Here is a 24,788-nt window from a genome sequence, read left to right as displayed (position 1 = left end):
GGGGGGAGCAGGGACCGGGGGGTGGCGAAGAGCGCAGAGCCGCGCGCGGATCTCGCGTGGTTTGGTTCGTGGCCGCGGGGGCGCGCCTGAGAGCGGGGTGCGCGGGGGCTGTCGGGAGCGCGCACGGACCGGGCGAGAGGCGGCGGCGGCGCTCGGTGAGTGCGGGAGGGGCCGCGGAGCGCGCGCGGGGTCCGGCGGCGGAGCCTTCCCCCCGCCGGAGCGCGGCGGTGCCCGGGCGGGGCTGTCACCCGGTGCCCGCCGTGTGGCGCGGGGCGGCTGCGGGGAACGACGCGAGCGACGTTCCGGGGGAGCCGCCCTGGCGGGAGGGGCTCGGGCGGCGGGGCCGTTGGGCCGCAGGGCCGGCTTCCTGCCCGGCCCGGCCCGCCCCGCCGGGGCCCTGCGGGCGCGGTCGCTCCGAACGGATCCGGAGCCGTTCCCCAGCTCGGCCGCACGCACGGGCCGTGTCCTGCCTCCCCCCGGGGAGCTCCGCTCGCCTCCCGTTTGCGAACTCGCTGCTGTTGTATGCTCCTCGTAGTTAGGGGGATTTCCCTCTCGGCTGCGCCAGCACAGGCTGCAGTGAAAAACTGGGGGCAGTAATGCTCTAATCTGGGCCGTGTTTAGGTCCTGTGACCCGCTGGGGATGGACTCTCCTCCTGAACAGAGGTGACGGTCTTGCAAAGGCTTCACGTTTAGATAAGGTCACGGAATATCCACTTAAAAATCGTAGAAGTAGAGGCTAAAATACTGGAGGGGAGCTGCTGTGCGACTGCTTTCTGTACCCTTCTGAGGAGGTGCTTTACGGTTTTAAAATAATATTCATCGAACTGTTGCTTTTTCGTGGGCTCTTGGTTCACATAAATATAATTTCGGTTTTTTTGAAGTGTATGTGCTTTTAAACTGAAGCATGTCAGGCCTCTTCCAGCCTAAATGAATGTGTTTTCTTTGTCGTCAGTACTTAAAAATTGTTGTCTTGAACTTTGCCTGGTGTTGGGCTGCGGGCAGGGAGGGAGCAGCTCTTGAATTCGCGTAAGAAAATGCATCTCGCTGTCTTCTCTTTCAGCCAGCCTTGTTCCGTCCTCCGTGTTAGTTCCGTGCTGCCTTAAGGTGATAATAAATGGGATCACTTTAATGACCTTTAGTCACGGGGCTGCTGAGGTCAGATTATCCAGTTCAGGTAACTCCGTTTTGAAGTATTGTAGCTCAAAAAGGTCTTAAGAGTAATATATTCCACGAAGTAAAAGTTCCTACGTCCTTCTAGGCAGATTACAGTGCATAATTAAAGCCGGGTGAACCTTGCTGCTTGTGATATTTTTGCCGAAAAGTCCCGTTCATAAGAATTAGCATATACTTTCCATTAATGCAGCTGTGTTAGCTGGAGGTGGGGGGGGGGGGAAGGAAAACAAAATCAGGTTTGGAAATTGCTATTTCCAGGGAATAGTTTGACCTTGAATTATTTTTCGGTCCCTGTGTTATTGAGAGCGTGACTGTGTGTACCGGCCGCGCTATGCAAATAAACAAGTGGAGCAGCAGCAGTTGATGATGCATTGAAGCCACTAGTGGCCACTGGCTATGACTTTTGTGGCTCTTCACTGACTGCTAAACCACGTGGAGCATCCATGTGCTCTGCTTTTTGTTGTTACAAAACCCTGCCGGTGATTCTTTGCGAGATGAGACAAGGCAGTAGCTGTGTGACACTAATGATTTTTAAGGGGTACTCCTGTACCGTAAGTGGTCTAGTTGCATTCGTAACAACCGATGGCGAGGGAATGTTAATTTTAAATTTTTTTTTTATCAGCTTTTTACTACTTCTTGAGGTGATGCTTCGTTTGAAAGCTCGGGGTGGTGTTTAGTATGATTCCTCAGTTTTCTTAGTCCTTGAAATCACTGTATTTCTTAGGCTTTACAGAGTCAGAGCATGAAATTTAGCAAACTGAAGAAGAGAAGGTGTATGACACGTCTTAGGGTGTTGTACACTATGTAAATACTTTGCCTTTATTTTCCCTGTTCTTAAGTTGATCTGATGACCTTTATTAGCAGTTACAGAGTTTACTTCTCTCTGTGTTTCCCGTGATGGCACTTAGAACCTATCTGCAAGAAAACCACGTCTCTTAAGCACTCTTGTCTCCATTTCCCTTTATTAAATGATACTTGTATTGGGAAAAATATCCTTATGGGATTAATTCTTTAATCTCTTAATGGAGTGGGATGAGGATCTAAACCCTTAACAGTGCTGGCTGCAACATTCAAGTGCTTTGCTGACTTGTTCCAGCAGCACACACCAGGATATTCTGTTTTCTCACTTGCAGAAGTTGCTCATTGCCTGCTTTCTCCAGTCTGCCTTCTAAGAAATTAAATGTCTTAGATTTCTAAGTAGTTTGCACCAGGCTGCTGGAGCATGAGAACTTTGGTTTTGCTGTTTAAAATAAGCTTCACTCCATACAGCAACTCATTCTTACTTAAAAAGGATGTACGGTAGAAAAATCTATCACCTTTCAGAATTTTAATAATTAGTAGGCAATATAAGAAGTAACAGAATATGGAGTTTTAAAAGGTCTTTCGGTGTTTCTTTTGGGGATTGGAGGAAGATGACTTTGTTAACTGAATTTACTGGATTATGACATCTCTCATGGTTTCCAGACCATGGTTGTTTTTTTGGGTAATCATCAGACTACAACGTTCTGGTAGATGCATTTATTGAGAAACAGGTAGCTTAAATGAAAAATCTGACAAGTCAGAAAACTTTTTATGTGTTGTGTGGGTTGCCACAGACTTAAGTAATGGAGGGTTCTGGGTAAAAATATCAAATATCATGTATATGGAAGAATCCTTACTTCTAGCAAAAAGTCCTTGGGGTATTTCTAAATTAGCTAATTCAGATATTGCAAAAGCATCGATGTGAAAATGTGGAACTGCCCAAAATCCTCTGCATAAGCAAAGACTGTTCATGACCCTGCCAGAGGTCTCCTTAATTGTTCCAGGAACCATTTCTTTCAAGACTGCATTACCTTTTGGTCTTGTCACCACAGATCAAAGTAAAAGTGAATTGTTAGAGGAAAAAAGCCCCAAACAACCCAACAACTGAACAGAACTCGATGCATTCAGGCGCTGAGGTGCTTATGCAGAAGGTTTTGGAGAGGTGATCCTGGTCGGTAAGGATCAGAGGAGGGTCACCACTGGCAGGGCTGTACCTCTGCCTGCTGTGCTTCCTGCAAGTCATCGCTGCTGTGGGGAAATCTGCAGTTGGGTCCTGATGATTTCATCCCTGGGGGAGACACAGATCAATAGGTTCAGATCCTGTCAGCTGCTGCTCCTGCACCGGCCAAGGCTGTCCAGAATCTGCAACGTTACCAGTAGAAAACTCCCTTAAGTAGCTGCAAAGAGGAGATTTAACATGTGGGCTGTATCCAAACAACTGTTGATCTGTCAGGAGCTTTCATATTTACTGCATGAGCACTGAGGTAGTAATTGCAAATTTCAGATCCACAATTTGGATAATTTAAAAAAAAAAACCAACCAACCTTCAGATCTTTGGTGTTTTAGGTTTACATTTAGTCATGCTGGTTTTTTTTAGCAAAAAGGTTTAATCTATTAAATCTTTGAAGAGAAACTGTGTGAATATTGTAGATTCCTTAGAGCTTTTATCTTTCACGTTTTACTCTTGTGAATCTTATTTCCTATGTATTTGAGTTCAAATTTTGACTAGGTCACAGAAGGCTCTCCAACTGCATTAGGCCACAGTTGCTTTGGGTGTGTCAAATACAGGAGGATAAATCAGAGAACACTCACTTTTTCCTTAAATACAGCTGCAGTGAGACGGTGTGGATCAGCATATAGAGGGAATGTGGTGTGAAAGGCAGCTGGATAATATTAGTCAGCATGATAAGTGTCATCAGTGCTCAGCTCTGACTTGTTTGAGGGGGCTGGATGTTTCTGTGTGGATGTCATGGGAAGGGAAGCTTGGAGAGCACGGAGAATTTGTTTGCTGTTAACATCTGCAAAACTCCTCCCAGATGGGGGAGAAGTGTGAAGGGCCTTGCTTGGAATGAGCTGGGTGTGGAAGCTGCATGTGAATGGGGGTTAAGGAAGGCAGAGATGGGGATTGAGGGACTTGGAAAGGGAGAACAAATGAATAATGAATAATGCAGAAGTAGCTGTAGAGGGTGGAAGTGTCTTTAAATATCCCTCTTTCAGCAGAGCAGTGAAGAATGTGCGTTCAAGTCCTATTAATAAGCATGTAAATACTTTTTTAAATTAAGGCAGAATTAATGTTCAAAATTGTCATCTTGAAGTGGGAAAAGCTTGATTACTTTGAAGAGATGGGAGCAGTTCCCTATTGCATAGGCCTGATCCCTCATAGTATTCTGATGCTGTTTAATTAAGATCACAACTGTTATTTGTTAATTTGTGAGTCAGAAAATCTTATTTTTACCCACACTGTGCATCTATCACAAGGCAAATTAAAAAAAAAAGTAGGAACGTAAATCTTTTCTGAGACTGAGGAAGGAAAAATGGAAGAGATGATTTAGAAGCTCTAAATTACTAATCCCTTCAGTCCATAAAACTGTGATTATGACAAGCTTATCTAAACTGAAAATCTTCTTAAACTTTATTGTAAGGGTCACATGCATGTTTTGGGAAAAACAAATGTTTGCAGTGATTAGCAATGCTACATGGGCTTAGAAAGGGATGAATGTTGCTGGCTTAATCTCAAATATTGCTGTAAAAAAAATCAGTCCATGTTAATAATTCGACTTGTTGTGAAGGGCAAGAAAACACAAGATTGTGTAGTCTTAGCTTAAACAAAAAAACATACCTGAAAATCTGTTGACTATGGATTGGTGTTTTCTGCAGAGAACAGGGAAAGGAGATCTTTTACTTCCCTTTAATGTGTTAGGATTATGTCCTGTGAGTGGACTGATTCTGTGTAATGATTGGATTAAAATTTTTCATTTCTATGACTATTTACTTGCAGCTGTCCTCTAATTTATCACCGGGTTTTGTACCGATTTTTTTTTTTAGAAAGAGCAGGGAAAAGGTAAAAAGAAAATACATGACTTTCTACAGTGATGTGTCTTTCTAGGACTTGCTACCATGCAAAGTTTGAACTTACACGAGGGAAAATTTTCACGGAACTATGCTTTTTTATAGTCTCTTAGTAGAATAGATGCTGAAATTTGCAGAACACCTGGATATTTTTCTGCTGAATTGTTCATCTTTCCATGTTGTACCTTGTTCACTTTAGCTAGGGGTGCACCATTTAATCTTGAGCAATAAAGTCATTTAAGATATTAATTTCAAAATAGATCTATTAAATTCTCCCCTTCCATCTTCTTTTCTCAGAACTGACAAAGGGGGGAGAAAGGAGAAACAACTGTGAAATGTAATTTAGCTATGGGATGTGGTTGGAACATTTGAAAGACGAATGAGCAGTTATTTTGACTTCTATTACAGCAGATTGTGGTTAATGTAACTAGGGCTGCCTGTATTTCTGCCTTCTGTAGGTGAACTGCAGTACATTCTTATTGACATGCTCTCCTTTCAGGTTGAACGGAGTTGTTCTGACATCTCCTGTTCAAATTCCTCTCTCTGTACAACAGTTCAGGGCCTGTGTTTTCAGCCGTGCTTGTAAAACTGGCTGCATGAATCAGAGCAGCTGGGTGGGATTTTGACGAGCACACTCTGGAAAAAGCATCCAGTGTGACCATCTCCTTTTGCTTATGTAAGAACAGAGTGATCACATGGGCACAGCAAAAATGTGTGCAGTTCCTTATTTGGGAATGCATTAATAACCTTCGTCCTGTTGGTGTGTGATGGCAATTAAAGCCACTGCAGTGTGCCTGAGTTGCTTTTCCAAGTGGATTTATGGGGTTTGCAGTTCTTCTCTTCATCGAGGCTGAAAAAAATATAGCTTATTTTCTACTGGAAACTATTAATTTCTGTCATTATTACAGGGAAAAACCCCCCACAAGTAGAGTTAGGATAGGGATTGTGCAAACATCTCCATATATCTTCACCCTTTCCCCTCTTACATGTGACCTGTATGAATTAGTATCATGGTTATTTAGTTGTTTCTCCCAGCTGTTATGTTTACTGGTAGCTTTTTAATTATGTCAGAAAGAAATCTAATGCTTTTGCAAGAAAACATGACTTCTGTTGGTTCCTTAATTATGGAACATGACTGAAGTACTGATAAAACTCTCGATGAGCCCATCAGCCTTTAGTGTAAACCTGTAGAGTATTCGTCATGAGGAAAATATTTCTATAATGTGTTATGTTCCACTGATGAATGTTCCAAACTGGCACTGGTTTGTTTTGTTTTGTTTTTTTTTTTTAATAGAACAAATCCAAAATCTTGATGATAGGCTGAGAACCATTGGAAAGACAGACTTCAGGTTCAGATCAGGTCCCATCTGAGTCATGCCAGTGCCGGCTTCACAGAGATTTTTTTCCAGGAGCTAACCTGTGAGGACTGTCTTTATTCTACAGGTGCTGCTTTGCTGAGACAACAGGTTGTTAATTATATTATTTGGTGGAAGAAACCTCTTAGAATTACTTTGCTGTAAGTGAAGGAATTGCAACCGTGGTTAGGGTAAATGCTAATAAATTGTTCTAAGTGACAATACCCTCCCGTTTCTACAGATGAAAGACTAGAAGAAGAGCTGTATTATGCTGCTTCCACTGAAATAGTTATTAAATGAAACATTTTGCCAGTCCTAATGTTTCCTGGATGAGGAAGAACTAACTTTGTGAGGGGGTACAGAAATAAATGCATTTTAAATGCCCTTAAAACACCTTCTTTTGTTGCAGTTTCTTGAAGGAAACTCAGCAAGGATTGTTGTGGAAACTAGTGCTATTTTTCCATTGTCCTTTTGCTGTTAATCAGTACATAGCACTACTGTGAGGTCACAGAAGTTCTCCTACCCCAGGATTCATTTGGTGGAAGAACTGGGAGGGAGCCAGGGGCAGTTCCCAGGGTCTGAGCTGCCTGGCCTTGTGTCCAGCCTCAGCTGGCCCCGAGCAAATGTTTGGATTGTGCCAGCTGGCCCTGGCCCGGGGGCTGCAGAATGCTGGCCTGCAGGAGGAGGTGCTCTGTTAATGGCCATTCTGCCCCTGCGTTTTTAGGGAGATTTCTGCCCCTTTTGTGGGGCTGAATCCATTGACTGGGAGTCTTGAATTAAGCCTCACTTTTGCTGAAAACAGGAATAATGGAAACATCTTTACAGGTGTTACTTAATACGTCTTTTTACAAGTGTGTTTACTCCCCTCTTTTATCACTTAGGTGGGAAACAATACAGATACACTTCTCATGGTTTATTTTTCAAGGTTTGTATAATAAAATGATCTGCAGACAGACAAATGAGGGTAGGGGTCTACACATTTTTTTTAACCTGTTTTTTATAATCTGACATGCCTGCTTTGGCTTCTCTGTCGAGAAACTTGCAGTGCATCTGTTCTGTGGTATTTTTTCATTGTCCCACTGACACCATTACTGAGTTTCCAGTGTCCTTTGGCAGAGAATTCTATCACTTGTGGAACTTCTTCATTTTATTGTTTAAACTGGCTTCTGCTGGTTACACTTAGTGGTTCTGGCCATGAATGGTTCAGCCTCCCCCTTTCTCCATCATCTGTAGACCTTGCAGACTTCTGTGACTTCTGTGTTTTTTACAGACCAAAGAATTCAAGCCTCCCCAGTTGTTTCTCATGTGGAAATATTTATGTATCTTTGATTGTCTTGTATAGTCCTCTGAACATTTTTTAAAAGATATTATATGTGGTATACTGTTAATGCTGAGAAAATAGTATATACAGCCTGTGACTGTATATAAAGCATATGTATGATTAATACATTAATCCTATTGTGATGGGGTTTGATAACATATTCAGAGTCTGAGTGTGTTGGCACTTGAGAATCTGAAAGACTTGTTCTGCAGCAATATGTTTTCTTAAAACAATTACCAGAAAGGCTATAAAACTTAATACAGTCTCATAAAAAGCAACTAATCTTGGAGAGAAACTGAATATATACAAATTGTGAAGCTGTTCATCATATTAAATATCTTGTTATATAATCAGCATGGGAAGGTTGGTGGCATGGGAGTCAGAAACCTGACTAGTACAGTGTGATAAATGTGTGATTAAGTCTAACTCTTCATTTCCAGATGGGCTATTTCAGGAATTCCCTGAGGCTTGGAGAAATTCCTGAGTGATGGCCATCAGAGTCAAAAGCAAAAATCCAGGCTTTTTATATCTTTAACTTAAAGGGGAAACTTTGGCTACTGTGTTTTTTTCCTCCTCTCTTTGCCCCAGACTGGAAACTTAATAGTTGTGTAGAACTGGTCAAAATTGAACATTTTCTTGGAGGAAACAGGGCTTCAGCTTCTCCTTACCAACACAGTCTGCTTTTCCATATAGATGTTTGCAGAATTATGCATGGCAACACTTAACTGCTTGGAGTTTGTAGCAGGGTGGTAAATAGGTGTAGTTAATAATGGGAGGGAACCTGTGAAATGTTCTGCGTGATTGGCATTGTTCCTGCTTGACCAATCAACTTGAATAAGAATCCTTTTACAGAAGCTGTGTGGGTGGGAACTCAAATGGCCACCGAAAATCTAAGTCAGGAGTTGAAAAGCACTTGTGGAATCTGTATTCTTTCAGAAGAGGGAAGCCTTAATCTGTAGATGAAAATACTTTCTGTGTCACTTTGTGCGGCCACACTTGGGATGTTTCCTTTTGTGTTTCTAGTGGTGTCTGGTACTTGACAGTCAGTTGATGTGAAGTAGTTGCTGGAGGGAGTTGGTTGCCTTTTCATCAGTGCAGTCCTTGGTGGCTGAGCCCTGACATCGTTGCTGACTTGCAGGAGGTTGTTCGGTCCCTCCTGGGGCTGCAAAGGTAAAACGGGGAAGGTTCTTCCACGTGTATTTGTTCTTCAGCTGTAGTAGAGGTTGTGACTTAGTAGACAGGAATCAGGTATGAGAAAACAATTTCTTTATGTTAATGACATTTAAGTTTGCTATGCTGTGATGGAGGATCCAGCGTGCATGTGTTAGTAGTGTCCTGTCAGGTTTAAGATAGTTGTAACCATGTAGATATGAAATCTACTTGATTAGTTTTTCTTTCTTCTTTTTCTATTATTTTATGTATTTCTGCGTAGGTCATTATGTAAATATGGTGGGAATAATAATTTTCTGAAGAACTCAACCTTTTAACTTAATAGTCACAAACTGTAGTAAGATTTAAAGTGTAAATATGGTGGACATTGTCAGCTGTGCACAGCATTTCTAACTATTGCTGTATTGTTACAAAAAGCAATAAGAAAAATAAAACTAACTTCATCAATTATTTGCTGACAGCACCTGCTGTCTTGTCATGCAGATTTTTCCAAGTAAAATAGATGGCTGCGTGAATCAGAGGCTTAAAATTTCATTGTGAAGATTCAGAAGTGGTAACAGTATATCTCTGGGTGCTAGCAGTATGCCTTTTTGAGATTTAACACTTGAACTGTAAATTTGTGTAGACTCTGGAATGCATATTTATAAAGTAAGGTTTTCCACCTAAGACCTTAAAAACATGTCCTTTGGCCTGTTGGCATGAGCAGAACTTCATGCATGTTCCAGTAATACTATAAACATTGTTTTCAGACAAATACTGCCAATAAAAAATAGAAAATATAGGACTGATGTAACTTAAATATAAATATTTAATTGTACGTTTTTATGTGGCGTTTCACTTTCTTTGTTGGTTATTTATTTAGAGGTATAATCAGCCCCAGAATCCTTATGTAAAGTTAACTTTTTACTTCCATCACAGTTAGCAGAATGTCCCACAGACAACTGAGGAAGAATTTGATAAATTTGGTAGTAACTGGCATATGAAGTGTGTGACTAAATGAAGCTTTTCTTTCAGGACCATTGATTAGAAAGCACTGTTATGCTCTGCAGGTTTCACTTTGAGTTTTCTGTCAGCTATATAAAAATAAATCAACTAATTGTTGCTTCTGTTGTAAACTCCAAAATATTTCTAAATATGATACCAGCTACTGAATAGTTCTGTAGTGAAACTAATGAATTCATGAATGGGGTTTGCATGTACAAGGTCGTAGTATAAAGTGTATAAAAAGTATAAACATAGCTCACAGTTAAAGATGGTGGGGAGAAGAGTCATTGTCAAAATGTGGTGTTTTTTTTTTTCTTTTTTCTTCCCTGGGAAAATAATGGATGATCTTACAGGAAACTTTGTGATTGTGTATGGGTGTGCTTTCTTCAAACCATCGTAGACAAATATAAATTTATTCCATTCATTAATGTGGGTTTGCAAATATTATGATACTTAATTGTGAAAGCTTTTCCTGGGGAGGGATTTGGCTGCTCTGCCTTGACATTTACGTGCACATGTGTATTTATAGTTGTGATCTGTCTGGAATTTGCCTTTGTGGTTTTGTTTGCTCTTTAACTTGTTCTGTGATCTAGTCCTGTCCTTCTCAGTTTTGTTTCTGAGGTTTAATAGGTGAGGAATGGAGAAGAAATGGCTTAATTTAAAAGAAATATTGAACACCGGACTGTTAACTTTCTCATTGCATAACAAGAGTACCATGACATTACCCTAAAGTGGCTTCTAAGAACAGGAAGACACATCTGAGGCTGCCCGGTTTCGCAGAAAATGGTTTTTCTGAACTGACTATAAGCAAAAGCTGCAGAGATACCGCTTGACACTGGAGTGGTGATGATAACATTTTTCTGTGTATGCTGAAATGGAATGTAGGTGTTGTATTTGAAGGCTGTGTAAACAAAGAACTGATGATACAGATGGTTGAGTCATAATTGATACATCAGTCAGAGATGTAGTAGAATTAGGAAGAAAGCTTTTGGATGGTGAAGGTTTTTATCTTCAAACATAATTGTTTTTGAGGTGGTTTCACAGCCAACTGGATTTGTATGTCCAAAAAGGTACTTAGCACTCATTCAGGAGCCAGCTTAATCAAGTCTTAGGTTATGGGCTCACTGATTGATAGGTTGGTAGTTCAGTGACTCGCTTCTGGGAGGCTCGAGTAAGTTCCAGGGCACAGGGCAGGGCCGGGTGCTGGTCATGCTGCCCAAACCACATCCCAGCACCACCCCTCCTTCCAGTTAAAGGTGAAAGTCCCCATGGAAGGGGAGCACACATCCAGTGTGCCAGTCAGAACTGGGCACGAGCAGGGCTGCACACTCTACAGGGCCCTCAGGGACGTGGGCACGAGGTGCCAACCTCTGCAGGCAGTGACTGAAATGCAAGGGCTCTGGAAGTGGCCTTACTGACAAAATGCTCTGTGGGGTTTCCAGGTTCTGCTACAAAACAGGAAGACAACAAGGTAGAAATGCAGAAACTTGTGAAGAACAAAATAATCCTATAAAGGAGTTCCTATGTTGCACAGTAGGTAATGACCTTATCTGGGTTTTGGGGGGACACTTATTCAGGCATTTAAACAAGAAGTATTCCAGCATATTGGAAGCAAAATCTTTTCTCAGTCTTAGAAGAGTTTTTCCTAGGTGTATATGGTAACAGGGAAGACAGGACTGTAGCAGTCAAACTAAATATTTACTTGTATTTTATTGAGGCTGTTTTATTTCCTGTTTACTTGTGCTTATTTGGAGGGACTGCAGTGCCAGAGGTCCTTGTTGAGGACAGTACATGAAGGCTTTTCCTTTCTTTTGATAATAATCCTGAGGAGGAATATGGGATAAAATAACAAAATGAACAGTAAAGAATTGCAAATACCGGATATTTGGAGTTCTGAAAATCTGTGATTTATTATCTTTCCTTGAAACTGCTCTAAAGAGAGAAGATTGGAAGATGTAAAAACTTACCACACTTAAAGTTTTCCCTACTTCTAAGAGAGTCGTATCTCTCTGTTACAAATTGTTTAAAGAACTCAATAAGCATGTGAGAGGAACTGCAGCCTACATGTATTTCCAAAAGATCTCTGCTTGTAGGTTAAAAGGAAGGTCTCAATATGGAGAAAAGGAAGGAATATGCTTTCTGGAAGGAGATGTTTCATTTACCCATTGACTCTTAGAAGATATGAGATTCCAGGCTATAAATTCATTCTGACATGAAGATCTCGTGCAGGGCAGGAAGTAGAAGTAATGTAGTCATTGCTGTACATCCCACTCAGAATCTTAAGTAATTTAGTTTTTAGGGAATATCTTACATAATTAGGGTATAACTCAGCACTTGGGCCAGAATAGCATGTCCCCCTCTGTAGGGAAAGAAAGGATGCCTGAACCCTTAGTCACTGTGATTGTCAGCAAACAATCCCTGTGTAACTTTGTTACAGAATTTGTTCTGTAAGGATTGAAAATTAAGGTGAAGAAACTTTTGATTTAAGGAGAAATCCTCATTATTGTGAATTTTAATGTAGCCTGTGAAATGAAATAACACGTTTTACAAAAGAGGGGGAGAGGATGGGTCACTAAGACCTGCTTATTGCACTGCTTGAATATTCTTTTGATACTTAAAAGGAGACATATGTGTTTAATGTAATATTGTCAAAGGTTAAAACTGCCCAGTAAAACATACAAGTGCAGTAGCTCCTGAGGGAGTTGTACTGTGCTTCACATGGAATCTGCTGCAGTCCTGTTGTAATTCCAGCTGTTGACCTGTTGCCTTCAGAACTCCACAGCAGAGAAAATTTTGAATTTAGGATGTGGGGTTTGCAGACTCTATCTAAATACTAACTGTAAATTAACTAAAGTAGCACTTTCAAAATAAAGATGAGAAGGGTGATTTAGAGCTTTTTTCCATGTGGAACTCAGCAACAGCTTCCTCCTTCAGCTGTAAAGATAATTGATTTTGTAACCTTGTGGTTCCCAGTGTGCCAAAAATGCAAGTAAGTCCTGAGAGATTTGGTGGCAAGGGGAGCTGATTCATACTTTCAATACCCTTTGGCCTCTGTTACATTTGAAATAATATCTACATATATGCAAAAGTTCTTGCTTTCTCAAATACTCTGGTGAAATCTTGGCTTTATTCAGTCTTCATCTTTTCTACCCCTGTTCCAAAGGGGAATGTAAAAAACCCCCAATAAATAATTAAGCAAATCCTGGATACACTGGAGAGAATCTAGTGAATTCTGTTACAGAAATTGGGAAACAATAGATACAATGTGAGGATTAGGGGGAATGACACAAGTTTAAAAAGAGAAAGAAAAGATACAGATCTTTTTCTAGGAATCTCGGGTTAAGGAGACATTTTCTGTCTCTTCTGATCAGCCCCTTTTAAGTTAGAGCAGGTCCTAGAAAACAACTTCACATATAATGTTCCCTGAGTCAGAGGATTAATGGGTTTTATTGTTAGAAGGCAGTTGAGTTTAGTTGGCTTCGTAGTAAGAACTTCATAATTGAGCCTAGAAATGTCTTCATATGGGTAACTTCTAGATATGACCAAAGCTGGTGTGTTTTAATGCTTTGTTCCAGGGAGGATTAATTTTTCAAGCTGCATTAATCAGTCTTGAAGTTTATTCCCCTACTGATAAGCAGGGATAGTTTCTTGACCTATAGCTTTTAGCAGAGATAAAAAAGAAATCTTGCAGGCTAAAACTTTATAGCATTTTCCCTACAGAGCATGACAAATACTTAAGTAGTAAAATTTGCACTGGATGTTGTAAAACAAATGCATAAGAACCAGGAGTTTTTCTGTTACTAACATCTCATCAGAGGGAAGGTATTTGCTTGATGTATTGCTCTGCTTGTCTAATAATCTTGATGTGTCGAAGAAGGCTGTGATGAGAGTTACAGTTTTGGTCTGTTTAATTTAGTGGTTCGAGTTGTGGTAAACAAAGTGGTATTTTTTTGCTCCGATTCATTCTTTCAGCTCAATAGTCCGTGACTGCAGTCAGCTGGGGGGGGGGGGCGACTCGATTTTATTGTTAAAGAAATGAAGTTTGTAGTTGATTTGGGTGTAAAATACTTGCTAGCCTCTGCTGGCAAGGGTACAAATGCCCGTTGATATATTTGGAAGGCGGTTCTGTACAGCTGTCTCTATAGAAACAGTGAAGTAAAACGCTATAATTACTTCCTCTGGGCCGCTGCGGTTCTCTCTCTCTCTGGGGGCCGCTCAGTGTTTGGGGCTGGACGCTGTCGGTGCAAGGCCCTGTCGTGTCACTCGGATTTAACCTTTACACTTTGGAGGTTTGGGGAGGGAGAAAATAGCAGCGAGCGCTGGGGGTGCGCGCGCAGGAGCTGGAGCTGGAGCTGGGCCAGCGGGGAAGTGACGTCCGCGATTATTTGTGGTTCTAGAAAGAGCCGAGACACGTCGTGGGCATGGGAGGACTCTGAGGAGAGGGCTGTGCCTGCTGGGTGTCATCATTTATAAATGAGCACCGGGGGAGGGAAGGAGGTACGGGAGAAGCTGCCCAGCGTTTCTAGATGGATCGGAGAGTTTGCTGATTTACGGCGGTGCCGGTTGTTTGGATTCCGGATTTGATTTGTGCTTTTCCTCCTCCAGCACCTCCACCTTGCTGAGACACTGGACGCTGCTCTCTTTTATAGCGAGGAAAATCTGAACTCCTCCGACACTCAGGATGGGGAAAGATTATTATTCTATCCTGGGAATTGAAAAAGGGGCTTCTGACGAGGATATCAAAAAGGCTTACAGGAAACAAGCGCTGAAATGGCATCCGGATAAGAACAAATCTCCCCACGCAGAAGAAAAATTCAAAGAGATTGCAGAAGCTTATGAAGTGCTGAGTGATCCCAAAAAGAGAGACATTTATGATCAGTTTGGAGAGGAAGGTATGTATATCTCTGTATTACTCTAATCAGTTAATTTCGTTATGTGGAATGAAGCAAAACATAGAGGAAAACACAGTATGTGTTGATTTTTAGACAGTGTATTTGGCTCGTCAGTTTTTTAAATGTAAAATGCATTGCTGGGTTTTAATGCTGATACAGTTTTACTTTCTTATTTTAATTTTTTTTTATTTTATAAATCCCAAATACTTGATGGGCAAAAAGTTACTGAACAGAAGAAGTTCGTATCACTCATAAATAGCTTTCTGGATCTTTTACCTTGCCAGAGCACTTTTGAGATGCAGTTCAAAAGAGATGTATTTTTTTTTTTATATTTTTGCCTGAGGGCAATCTACTTGATCTAGGCAAGGCAGTCCTTCTGAGCAGAAGCCCAGGTGTCCAGTCTGTAGTTGTCCTTGGCTTTGTGCCTGGAGAGGAAAGAATTTGGCTGATGTCACGAAATACCAGAACAATTTTTTAGCTTTAATTGTAAACAGTGATAACATGCCAAGAGAATGAGGCCTCAGAAATGTCATATTTATCCTAAAATGGTTATCTGGAGAGGATGGCTTTTTTTTATTTTTGACCAACATGACTTTCAGTCTTATGATTGAGCAAGAGAGGAAGTCATTAACATCCCTTGCCATAAATGTATGGTATCAGAAATTCCATATGGAATAATGGCTTCCGTTGTGACAATTGTCTGCTCTTTGCTGTTCACTCAGGGCCATGTGTTTTACTGTTATACAGGAGGACACTGAAGTAATTTGTTACCATTATAAAGGAGGGCACTTTGGAGAAAGGTACAAAGTATGAATTTGTAGAGTGGTGTATCTGGAGATATCTCCTCATGCCTCAGTTACTCTCTAAGCTCTTCAGTTGCTTCTGAGAGTGTAATTAGTAGTTGTAAGGGAAAGGCAGAGGGTTGGGTTTTGTGGGAAGGAGGAAAGGCTGTGTTTATGCAGCCAGGAACTTGATGTACCTTCAAGAACTTTTGGCCAGCTGTTCCAGGAGGTGTCCTTCTGCTGTCACAGATTGAATCCCTAATCTTCTTGTTTGACATTAACAGTGCTGTGACAGAAGGATTTACTACTTTTGATATGATCTGGTATTGAGATGGGGAAGGCATTCTGATGTCTCACTTGGATACTCTTGGTACCTGATATTTAACTTATGCATAAAAGGTCTAGAACACTGAGACAAAAAAACCCAGCAAACTTTCCTCCTTCAAATTTAAGGTTTAGGGAATCCTGCTTCATTAATGTAAGCCTTCCCGTTTTTGTGGCTGTGGAGGCAGGAGAACAGCTGTAGTTCTGAGTTGGTCTAAGATTGAAAAAAAACCAAACCACCAACCAAACAAAAAAAACCCAACATTGTAAGTTTAGAAATAAAAGTCTCATAAGAAGACTTTCAGTCTTTTTATCTTAGATGTTTGAGAAATGGTCAGAGCAGAAGAGCACTATTGCGAGGAAATAAAATACTTGATTGCCTCTTTGGAAAGAGGCATTGAAGAAAATTGATTTTTAGCTGAGTTTGGAATGGGAGCACAGGAAGTACAAGGGACTGTTCAGAGTGAATTGTACAGGAAGTCTTAGCAGGAAGGAACAAGATGTAGATCTCTCCTTGTGGAAGATTGAATAGATACAACAAAGCTATTGAGAACCTTGTGATTTTTTGCACAGAGACAGTGATAGTGTATACAAGATTTTTGTACCCAAGTGGATCTTAGTAAGTTCTAAGATGTTTTTATTTGTTACTGAAAATGCATTGCAGGAAAACAGAGGTAAAACTAATTAAAACTGAATTAATGCTGAGCTATAGAGACTGTGCAAAAATGTTGTGGAGAGGGCGTGATTTTCCCCAGAAGTGATCTTGTGGAAGGTTGCAATGCCCTACAGACTTTGCAGAACAAGAAGAGATCAAGTCAAGCAGACCTGTCCTCTGCTAAATCATTAAAATAACTAGTTTGAATCATATGAAATGAAATTGGCAGTATCAGAATACCTGCTCTTCTGAAGTCCTTCTAGAGCTTCAGAAACTTTGTTGCTGTTCAAGCTATTGAATTACTGTTGGTACTTGATATTCTCATGGTGAGTCCTCATGGAAAGGAGACCTTTGACTATACTGTGAATATCTTTTTGACTCATCAGTTCTGCTGTCATTACACTCCACAGTAGGAAAGCTTATACTAATACTCATTTTGGTTTTAACTTTGCTTATTTGTCTCCTTTAGGTCTGAAAGGAGGAGCTGGGGGATCTGATGGACAGGGCGGTACCTTCCGGTACTCCTTCCATGGCGACCCACACGCTACATTTGCAGCTTTCTTTGGGGGCACAAATCCTTTTGAGATCTTCTTTGGAAGGAGGATGCCTGGTGGCAGAGACACTGAAGACATGGAGGTGGATGGTGATCCCTTTGGATCCTTCACTACCTTCAGCATGAATGGTTTTCCAAGGGAAAGGAATACAGTTGGCAGCCAGTTACGTCGTAAACAAGATCCCCCTGTGATCCATGAACTCAAAGTGTCACTGGAAGAGATCTACCACGGCTGCACGAAAAGAATGAGGATTTCACGGAAAAGGCTTAACCCAGATGGCAGAAGTGTCCGAACAGAGGACAAAATTCTTACCATCGAGATCAAAAGAGGGTGGAAAGAAGGCACCAAAATCACTTTTCCGAAAGAAGGCGATGAAACCCCCAACACGATTCCAGCTGATATTGTTTTTATCATTAAAGATAAACCTCACTCTCATTTCAAGAGAGATGGATCAAACATTATCTATCCTGTTAAGATCAGTTTAAGGGAGGTGAGTTTCTCTTTTGGTAGAGCTCTAAATGTTTGAAGTTGTTACAAATACGATGGCTAAACACTGCGTGGCAGCTGTGAAGTTTTAGGATTTGGGGTTTGGGTGTCTTTTTTTTTTTTTTTAATTAGAGTTTTGCTGTTGTCAGTGTGTGGCTGAAGAGCACAGTTATTCATAGAGGAAGCAATAGCTGTGTTGATAAAAATGGGGTATTATTTCCAAGCTGTTTACTGTAGAGGTGGAAGTGTACAAAGGTGGAAGGGTAAGAGTACAGGTTGATATGTCTTAAATCTTCAGACATTACCTTTCTAGCTAATGATGTATTAGACATTAACAAATCCTATATAATATGCTCCTTGCTGCTGGGTTATAATTTCTGTAGGATAAAGCAGAAATGCCTTAAGTATTTTCACTGCCAGCAAATTCAAAGTCTCCCTTTTTATGTCATCAGTTATTTCAGTGTGATTTCAAACTACACAGAGATTGATTTCATGAAGATAAATAGTTGTGAACAGGTGTAAGAGGAGCTATATATAACAACAAAAATGGTATAGCTTTTTAAAATTCCATTCCAAGTCAAAACATACTGGCTTTCTGAAGGAAAAGTCAGAAAGGCAATTTCAGGGTTCTTAAGAGTCTGGAGCCTCAACATAATAATCATTTAAAAGATAATGTGGCTGTGTGTAATGTATTTTTTCTTTTTAATTAGTATCAGGTTAAGAAGTAAACTCTTGCTTGCATTATAAGCTCTTTGTGTACATTAGGCTCCCTTCTTAAAGGATTCTGAACTAAAATAAGTGGGAACTGGGGTGAAGCACTTGAAGTAGTATGAGGGAGGGAGAACAGACTGTTGAATGTTAATGTGGGTAATACAGTTTGTTCATAGATAAAAACCTATTTAGACTCATTACATTGTTATGTAAATTGGACATTATCAGTGTAGACTAAGTGTGCTGAATCAAGTGAAGCTGGAGGAATCAAAATCTTATTATCAGAGATCCTAGTACTGAAAACAAACTGTTGGATTAAGCAGGAGGTCTAATGTTTTAATTTTGGTGCACCAAAATAATAGTTTTTCTTTGAGTATCACAAATACTCACTGAACACAGCTCTGAAATTGGATATGCTATTGCTTATAGACACTCAGATGTCGTTCTGCAATTTGATACAGTTTGATAGTGTATTAGAATAAACCCCTGTGCAATGTAAACACACAAAAAATGAAATGGGATTCTAAATTTCCAATGGCAGCTTAGAAGACTGACATCTCTAGAGAAGTATAGTGAGGATTTCCACTCTTCTGAGCTCTCTTATTATTTGATGAAATCTTTGAAGGACATATAAGCTCAATTACCCTCCAGTGGCCATTGTGTGAGATTTGTAAATTCAGTGATTGAAACCTTCTCTTTTTAAAAGAGGAACACTGTGTTTGAATTTTGACATCTCAGTAGTGCACCCTAGAAATTTAGGATTTTAGTTTAGGATTTTAGTCACTTCTAAATAATCTAAATTCATTTGTAGGTACAAAAGAAGTCGTGACCAATTTGTTTTTCTCCTGTTATGATCTTTTTTAGGCGTTGTGTGGCAGCTCTTTCAACGTGCCAACCATAGAAGGAAGAACCATACCCATGACAGTAAACGAAGTGGTAAAGCCTGGGATGAGAAGAAGAATTATAGGATATGGTTTGCCACTTCCCAAAAATCCTGACCAACGTGGAGACTTAATTATAGAGTTTGAAGTAATTTTCCCAGATAACATTTCTCCAGCATCAAAAGAAGTACTTAGGCGAAATCTTCCAGTTTCATAAAATGGAAGACTGTGTATGTCAACAGATTAAAATAGGACACTGGAAATGCAGAAGACTGGCAAGTCTGTGCTTTAAAAGTGCAATCTGTAACAACTAGTGGAATCTTTGTTTCTTTTTGTTTTGTGGGATGGGTGGGGGGGTATACTGTAATGCTGCATGAGAAGAAAAGGGTTCAAGTACAAGTCATACAGGTGAATTCTGCAGTAAAATTTACAGGGAAAACCACTCATTTTGTTTTAATCTTCCTAATCAACAAAATTTATTCATTATTTTGCTTAATATAAAATGCAGTAATTTTTTACAAAGCCAGTGCATATTTCTGATACAGTACTTGTGCCTCCAAGTACTTTATTTCTTATATCCTTACCCTATCTGTAACATTACACATTTATATACAAAAGTTGGAGATAGTAGTAGAAATACACAAATATATAAACATTTAAAAGAGCAAAACATGAAAGAGATCATATTTTAGTATGTTGCCTTCCACTGCACAAAGCATAGGCTGGAAAAATCAGGTTGGACTCTTGAACCTCCCCCAGTGCAATGAAAGCCTTCTCTTTATTGCCCCAGGAATGTCAGGACTGCATTGTGAGTCTAGCAAAGGGCAGATGGCTTAAGGGCCAGAGGAGCCATTTGCTGTGGGACAGTTCCTCAGCCTTCAGGCAGCACAGCAAGAAGGGATTCCACAAGTAACAAGTGGGCCTGCTGTCAGATGGGGCAGGGGAGCTGGTGACAAGTAACATGGAGAAGGCTGAGTTACTCAGTGCCTTCTTTGCATCAGTCTCTACCAGTAAAACAAGCAGTGAGGAATTCCAGGTCCCTGAGACCAAGGGGAAGTCTGGAAGCTTGGCAGTGGAGGACCAGGTTAGGGTGCACTTGAACTGGAAGTCTGTGAGTCTGACAGGTTGCCCCCAAGCATTGAGGGAGCTGGCTAATGCCACTGCAAGGCCACTCTTACTTACCTTTGGTCATGGAGATTGAGAGATGTTCCAGTAGACTGGAAAAGAGAAAATACCACTTCTCAAGAGGAACAAGAAGGAAGTTAGTCAGCTTCACCTCAAGCCATGGTAAAGTGATGGAAAAAAATCCCCCTGGAATGCATTTCCAGAAGATGATCAGGAATATTCAGCAGCAATGTACAGTTGGGAAATCTTGCTTGACCAATCTCATTGCCATCTCCAGTGAGCTTTGGGGATATCAGGAGAACAGTCCACGTTGTTTGCCTTTTACACCTGCAGGCAGACTGATAAAGTACAGGTTAGATGAAGTGGAAAGTGAGGTGGATTTAAAAGCTGGCCAAATGAGTGGGCACAGGGGCTTGTAATCCATGGCACAAAGTCGAGATGAAGGCAAGTCAATCCTGGTGTACCCTATGGCTCAGTACCGGGGCCAGTACTGTTCAGCATCATTAATCCACCTGAGTGATGGGATGGAGTTTCCAAATCATATAAAACGTGGGAGGAGTGGCTGATGTACTGCCTTTCAAGGGGACCTCAGCAGGCTGGAGAACTGGACAGAGGATTCTCACAAAGTTCAGCAAAGGGGAATGCAAAGTCTTGCTCCCTGAGGAGCAGCTGACCAACAAACTCAGCAGACTGACTGTGAGCCAGCAGTGCAGCCTTGTGGCAACAGAGGCCAAAGCTTTGCTAGCAGATGGAGGGAGATGATCTCTGTCAGCCCTGAGGAGGATACAGCTCGAGCACTGGACTCCCCAGTCCTTGGAAGATACAAATTTAGTGGAGTGGCTCTAGCACAGAACCACGTATGAGAGGCTGAGAGAGCTGGAGCTCTTCAGCCTGGGGGAGATCTTGGTACCTGATGTGAGGGAATGAAGATGGAGGAGCCAGGCTCTTTCTCAGTAGCTCTCAGCGACAGGACTAAAGGGACACCAGTTAATACACAAGGGATTCCATCTGAACACAAGGAAGCACCTTTCTACTGAGAGGATGGTCAGACACTGGAATGGGTTGCCCAGAGAGGTTGAGGAGTTGCCATCCCTGGAGATGCTCATAACCTGAGCAGACATGGTCCTGGGCAGCTGCTCCAGCTGACCATGCACGAGCTGGGGCGTTGGACTACGTCATGCCAAGAGTTTCTTGCCTCCTAAATCATTCTGTGAACTTGGACTTGGCACTTTTCACTAGACAGTGCTCTGAGCCATGTTCTGCAAAGGAGGTTTGGCCCAAAGCTGGGAGGTACTCGTGACAACAGCCTGGGGAGCAGGTCTGTGCTGGAGTGGAAAGCTGCACAAAGGACCCTCTAAGAGCATTTGGCTTGGGCAGGTGTTCAAAGATCACGCTGATCTCAAGCATTCATTATTTTCAGAGGCCAAATTTTACTCCCTTGAAGAAGAAGGAAGAGCCCAGGTCCTAAGGAGAGTTTGCTTAAAACACAAAGTGGGATAGGGGTTGCTCATAAACTTTCATATGCTTGAACTGAGTCTTTTTTGAATACAAAATGAGTTAGTTGTCTTTATAGTTTAAAAGATGCATAGAGAGATGGAGAGCCCTCTGTAATAGTCTAGTTTTATAATACAGTAATAGGGCTGGTTCCCTTGATTGTGGCATGGTATTGGTGAAAGAAATGCCTTGTGGGCATGCTTTATTACTTGAGTTTAAAACCATAATACAGTGCTTTAACAATACTTTCAAAGGGGTTTTTTTGTTGTTGTTGTTTTTTTCATAAGAAAATATGTAAGATTTGCTGTCAGCCTTTTGCCTGTGGAAATTTAGAAGTTACCTGCTCTCTTGGGTAGCTTGAGAAATAGCAGTGTTACATATGTGATTCTCTGCAGGAAAGTAGATCATCTGGAAGTTGGGATTTAATTTACAATAACTGCTTGTTGAGCACAAGAAGAATCCCATTTCTGTTACTCAAAGGAATAGAATTTCTGGGAGATATTGTTCAAATCAATTTTTTGACTGCAGATCTCTCCATGTCGTACCAGTTAGTTGTAGTTCTAAATCCTACAGGGAGGAAACAATTGCTGGAGCAGTATCACAAAGAAAAAAAAATTGCTGCTTAGTGCTTCTGCATATTGTTAACACTATATATTGTTTGTTCAAAAAATTTCCATTTCAGTATGTTCCGTATTGCATTTCTTATGTGGTTTTTAAGTAAAAAATGTAAAGTTGGTTTTTAACATTCTCTTATATTTTGTTATGATGGTAAATGCTACAAGCTACACGACTTCAAAAGCATATCATCCTGAAATACCTGTTTGTCAGTTTAAAAGCTAATAGAACCGAGCATTTTGTAATCCAGGATCTTGTAATGATAGTCCAACTTGTAAAAAAAAAAAAGTTACAGCAACTAGGACTATTTTTTGTAACTATCTTCAGGCAAGAGGAGTAGTGTTAAATTGAAGAATTGCAGTATCTTGTGTATTTAGAGGTGTATATAGATTATATATATATATGTATAGCAAACTAAACTTTTCCAACTGTTTTCAAGCTCAAAATATAAAACTTGTAGGACTGGTATGAAATAAATGCTTGTATTTCTTTTCTTATGGAGAGTTAACAAAGTATATGTTTCAGAAAACAGCATGTAGAATTACTTCAAAATATGAGAGGAAGCATTAATATCTTATCTAATCCAGGATTCACAAAAAATAATATTTTTCTAATCAAAAATGTGCTTAAAAGCTATGTTTTAAAACCCACTTGATTATTTAATAAAGGCTACTTGGGAGAAGGAAGCAAATACTCAGTCACCTACTATATTTGTAACTACTGAAATACATGGAAATAAAATGGTCATTCATGAAGTTGGGATGAGGAGGATTTTTGGTCTCCTGAAGGCTGCTTAGGTGCCATTGAAAGTAGAAGTCGTTTAGTTGCTTTGAAGTTCATCCAGCAAAGCTATGAAAAGCTCTGCTTCTAAAGATCCTTTTTTAATCTCCCCACCGTCAGTCTTTAGGGTAACCCCAAGCTGTTGGAAAGTAGGGCAAAGCTCCCTTACAGCCATTCCTCCTTCCTGCCGTGCAGTGGAATTGCTCCACAGCAGGTTTCTGATGTCCTGAGGGGACTGGTGTTCCCCTCTCCTGCTGAGCCAGTTTTGTATTAGCCGTGCTGAAAGCTTGTCGAAGCCTGTTTGTGGTGTGTTGAACAAATTTACTCTGTTCCTTTCTAGCGTGTGCATCTTATGTGCTGGTCTGACCACTGGTAACATACTTGGGGGGTAAAACAGGTTTTACTCTACCAGTGAAATTTTCTATAACTTAGGGTGAAATTCTGTGCACAGAAATTCAAGTGCTAAACCTAAAAAATAGATGGACATGCTACTGCAAATGTCACTGAGTTAATTTTCCTTTTCAGTCAGTAAATGCTGGTCCTCCTTTGCAGCTAACTGGAATAGTTCTCAGTGTATTGATTGCTTAGTGAACAAATCCTATAGAACTAGGCTATTCATCACAAGGTCTCTTACTGTTTGGCACACAAACTGGGCAAACAGCAACACTGATCTCATGAAGTGCAGAATCTCAGCTCTTCATTTGTCAAATTGCTCAGCAATGGACTTTTAGATGGCATGATTTGTTTCCTTCAGGCTTCTCCAGTTAATTGTTCTATTATTTAAGGAGTGAAAGTAGAGATCTACTGTTGATCCCCTTGGGCATAGAAGGTATAAGTGCCCCGTGCTTGTTTTGTTTCCCTGGAATTACTGGCTTCCCCAAGGGAGGAGCTCTGCAACAACAATCTTGTTAGTCAAGCCTGATTGCTTTATCGAGGGCAAATTACCATGTTCACAGCCCTGCTGCCTTACATTCAAAAAACTCCAAACCCCACCCAGCCAGCCCTCAAATACCAGATGAATACATCATGTGTAGTGAAACACTCTTTACATGCTGATAGTGGCATTTCATGTCCAGTGACTGTTTGATTCATTTTTTTTTTATTTTTTTTAGTACATGGTTTATTTTTCTTTCCAAAACCAAGACTAAATTTGTATGCTCTAAGTACTCTCTGATTAGATCTGGTCAGAACTTTTGACTCTGTATTGCCTCATAATAATTAATTCTCTGTGCCGGCCTGGTCTGACTCCATGTCCCAGAATCCCTTTTCTCTCCAATCATTTGTCTTTTTTATTCTGAAAGCTGAAATGGTAAGGCAGTGCTGCTTCTCTCTGCATCTTCATAGCAGATTCCTTTAGAGGTGCTGGATGTTACCTCATGAAATTTGCACTCTTCACATGTGGAGTGGATTCAGTGCTCCAGTGAAAACGATTCCACTGAGGTGAGTGTAGTTTGGAGCACAGCTGTCTCCTGTAATGTGAACATCTAACTGAACAATTCCTCTATTCCATGGTAGAAAAGGAAACATTTCAAATCTATTAAATGTTACACTTTTCCAATATTTCTGTGTTAATTCTAAGCGTGTCAAAGCTGGAAATAAGAAGGCTTCTAAACTTT

General features: G+C 40.7%; 1 protein-coding gene across 6 annotated transcripts; it reads left to right on the top strand.

The window, feature by feature from the left end:
- Positions 1 to 31: 31 nt before the first annotated feature.
- On the top strand, positions 32 to 23,147 carry DNAJB4 (DnaJ heat shock protein family (Hsp40) member B4). 6 transcript variants are annotated; one of them, XM_032696206.1, is made up of 6 exons: positions 33 to 155; positions 1,061 to 1,174; positions 8,743 to 8,889; positions 14,479 to 14,765; positions 16,996 to 17,570; positions 19,142 to 23,147. In XM_032696206.1, exons 4-6 carry the CDS (start codon positions 14,555 to 14,557, stop codon positions 19,373 to 19,375), a joined length of 1,020 nt encoding a protein of 339 aa, XP_032552097.1. In that variant the 5' UTR covers positions 33 to 155; positions 1,061 to 1,174; positions 8,743 to 8,889; positions 14,479 to 14,554; the 3' UTR covers positions 19,376 to 23,147. The 6 variants fall into 6 exon arrangements, with proteins under 6 accessions (XP_032552098.1, XP_032552097.1, XP_032552096.1 ...); XM_032696205.1 differs by lacking the exon at positions 8,743 to 8,889; XM_032696209.1 differs by lacking the exons at positions 33 to 155; positions 8,743 to 8,889 and adding an exon at positions 504 to 520.
- Positions 23,148 to 24,788: the final 1,641 nt, after the last annotated feature.

Source organism: Chiroxiphia lanceolata, chromosome 9, assembly GCF_009829145.1.
Source record: "Chiroxiphia lanceolata isolate bChiLan1 chromosome 9, bChiLan1.pri, whole genome shotgun sequence".
NCBI lineage: Eukaryota > Metazoa > Chordata > Aves > Passeriformes > Pipridae > Chiroxiphia > Chiroxiphia lanceolata.
Note: the sequence above shows the minus strand (reverse complement) of the source record. Positions and strands in the feature narration are given on the sequence as shown.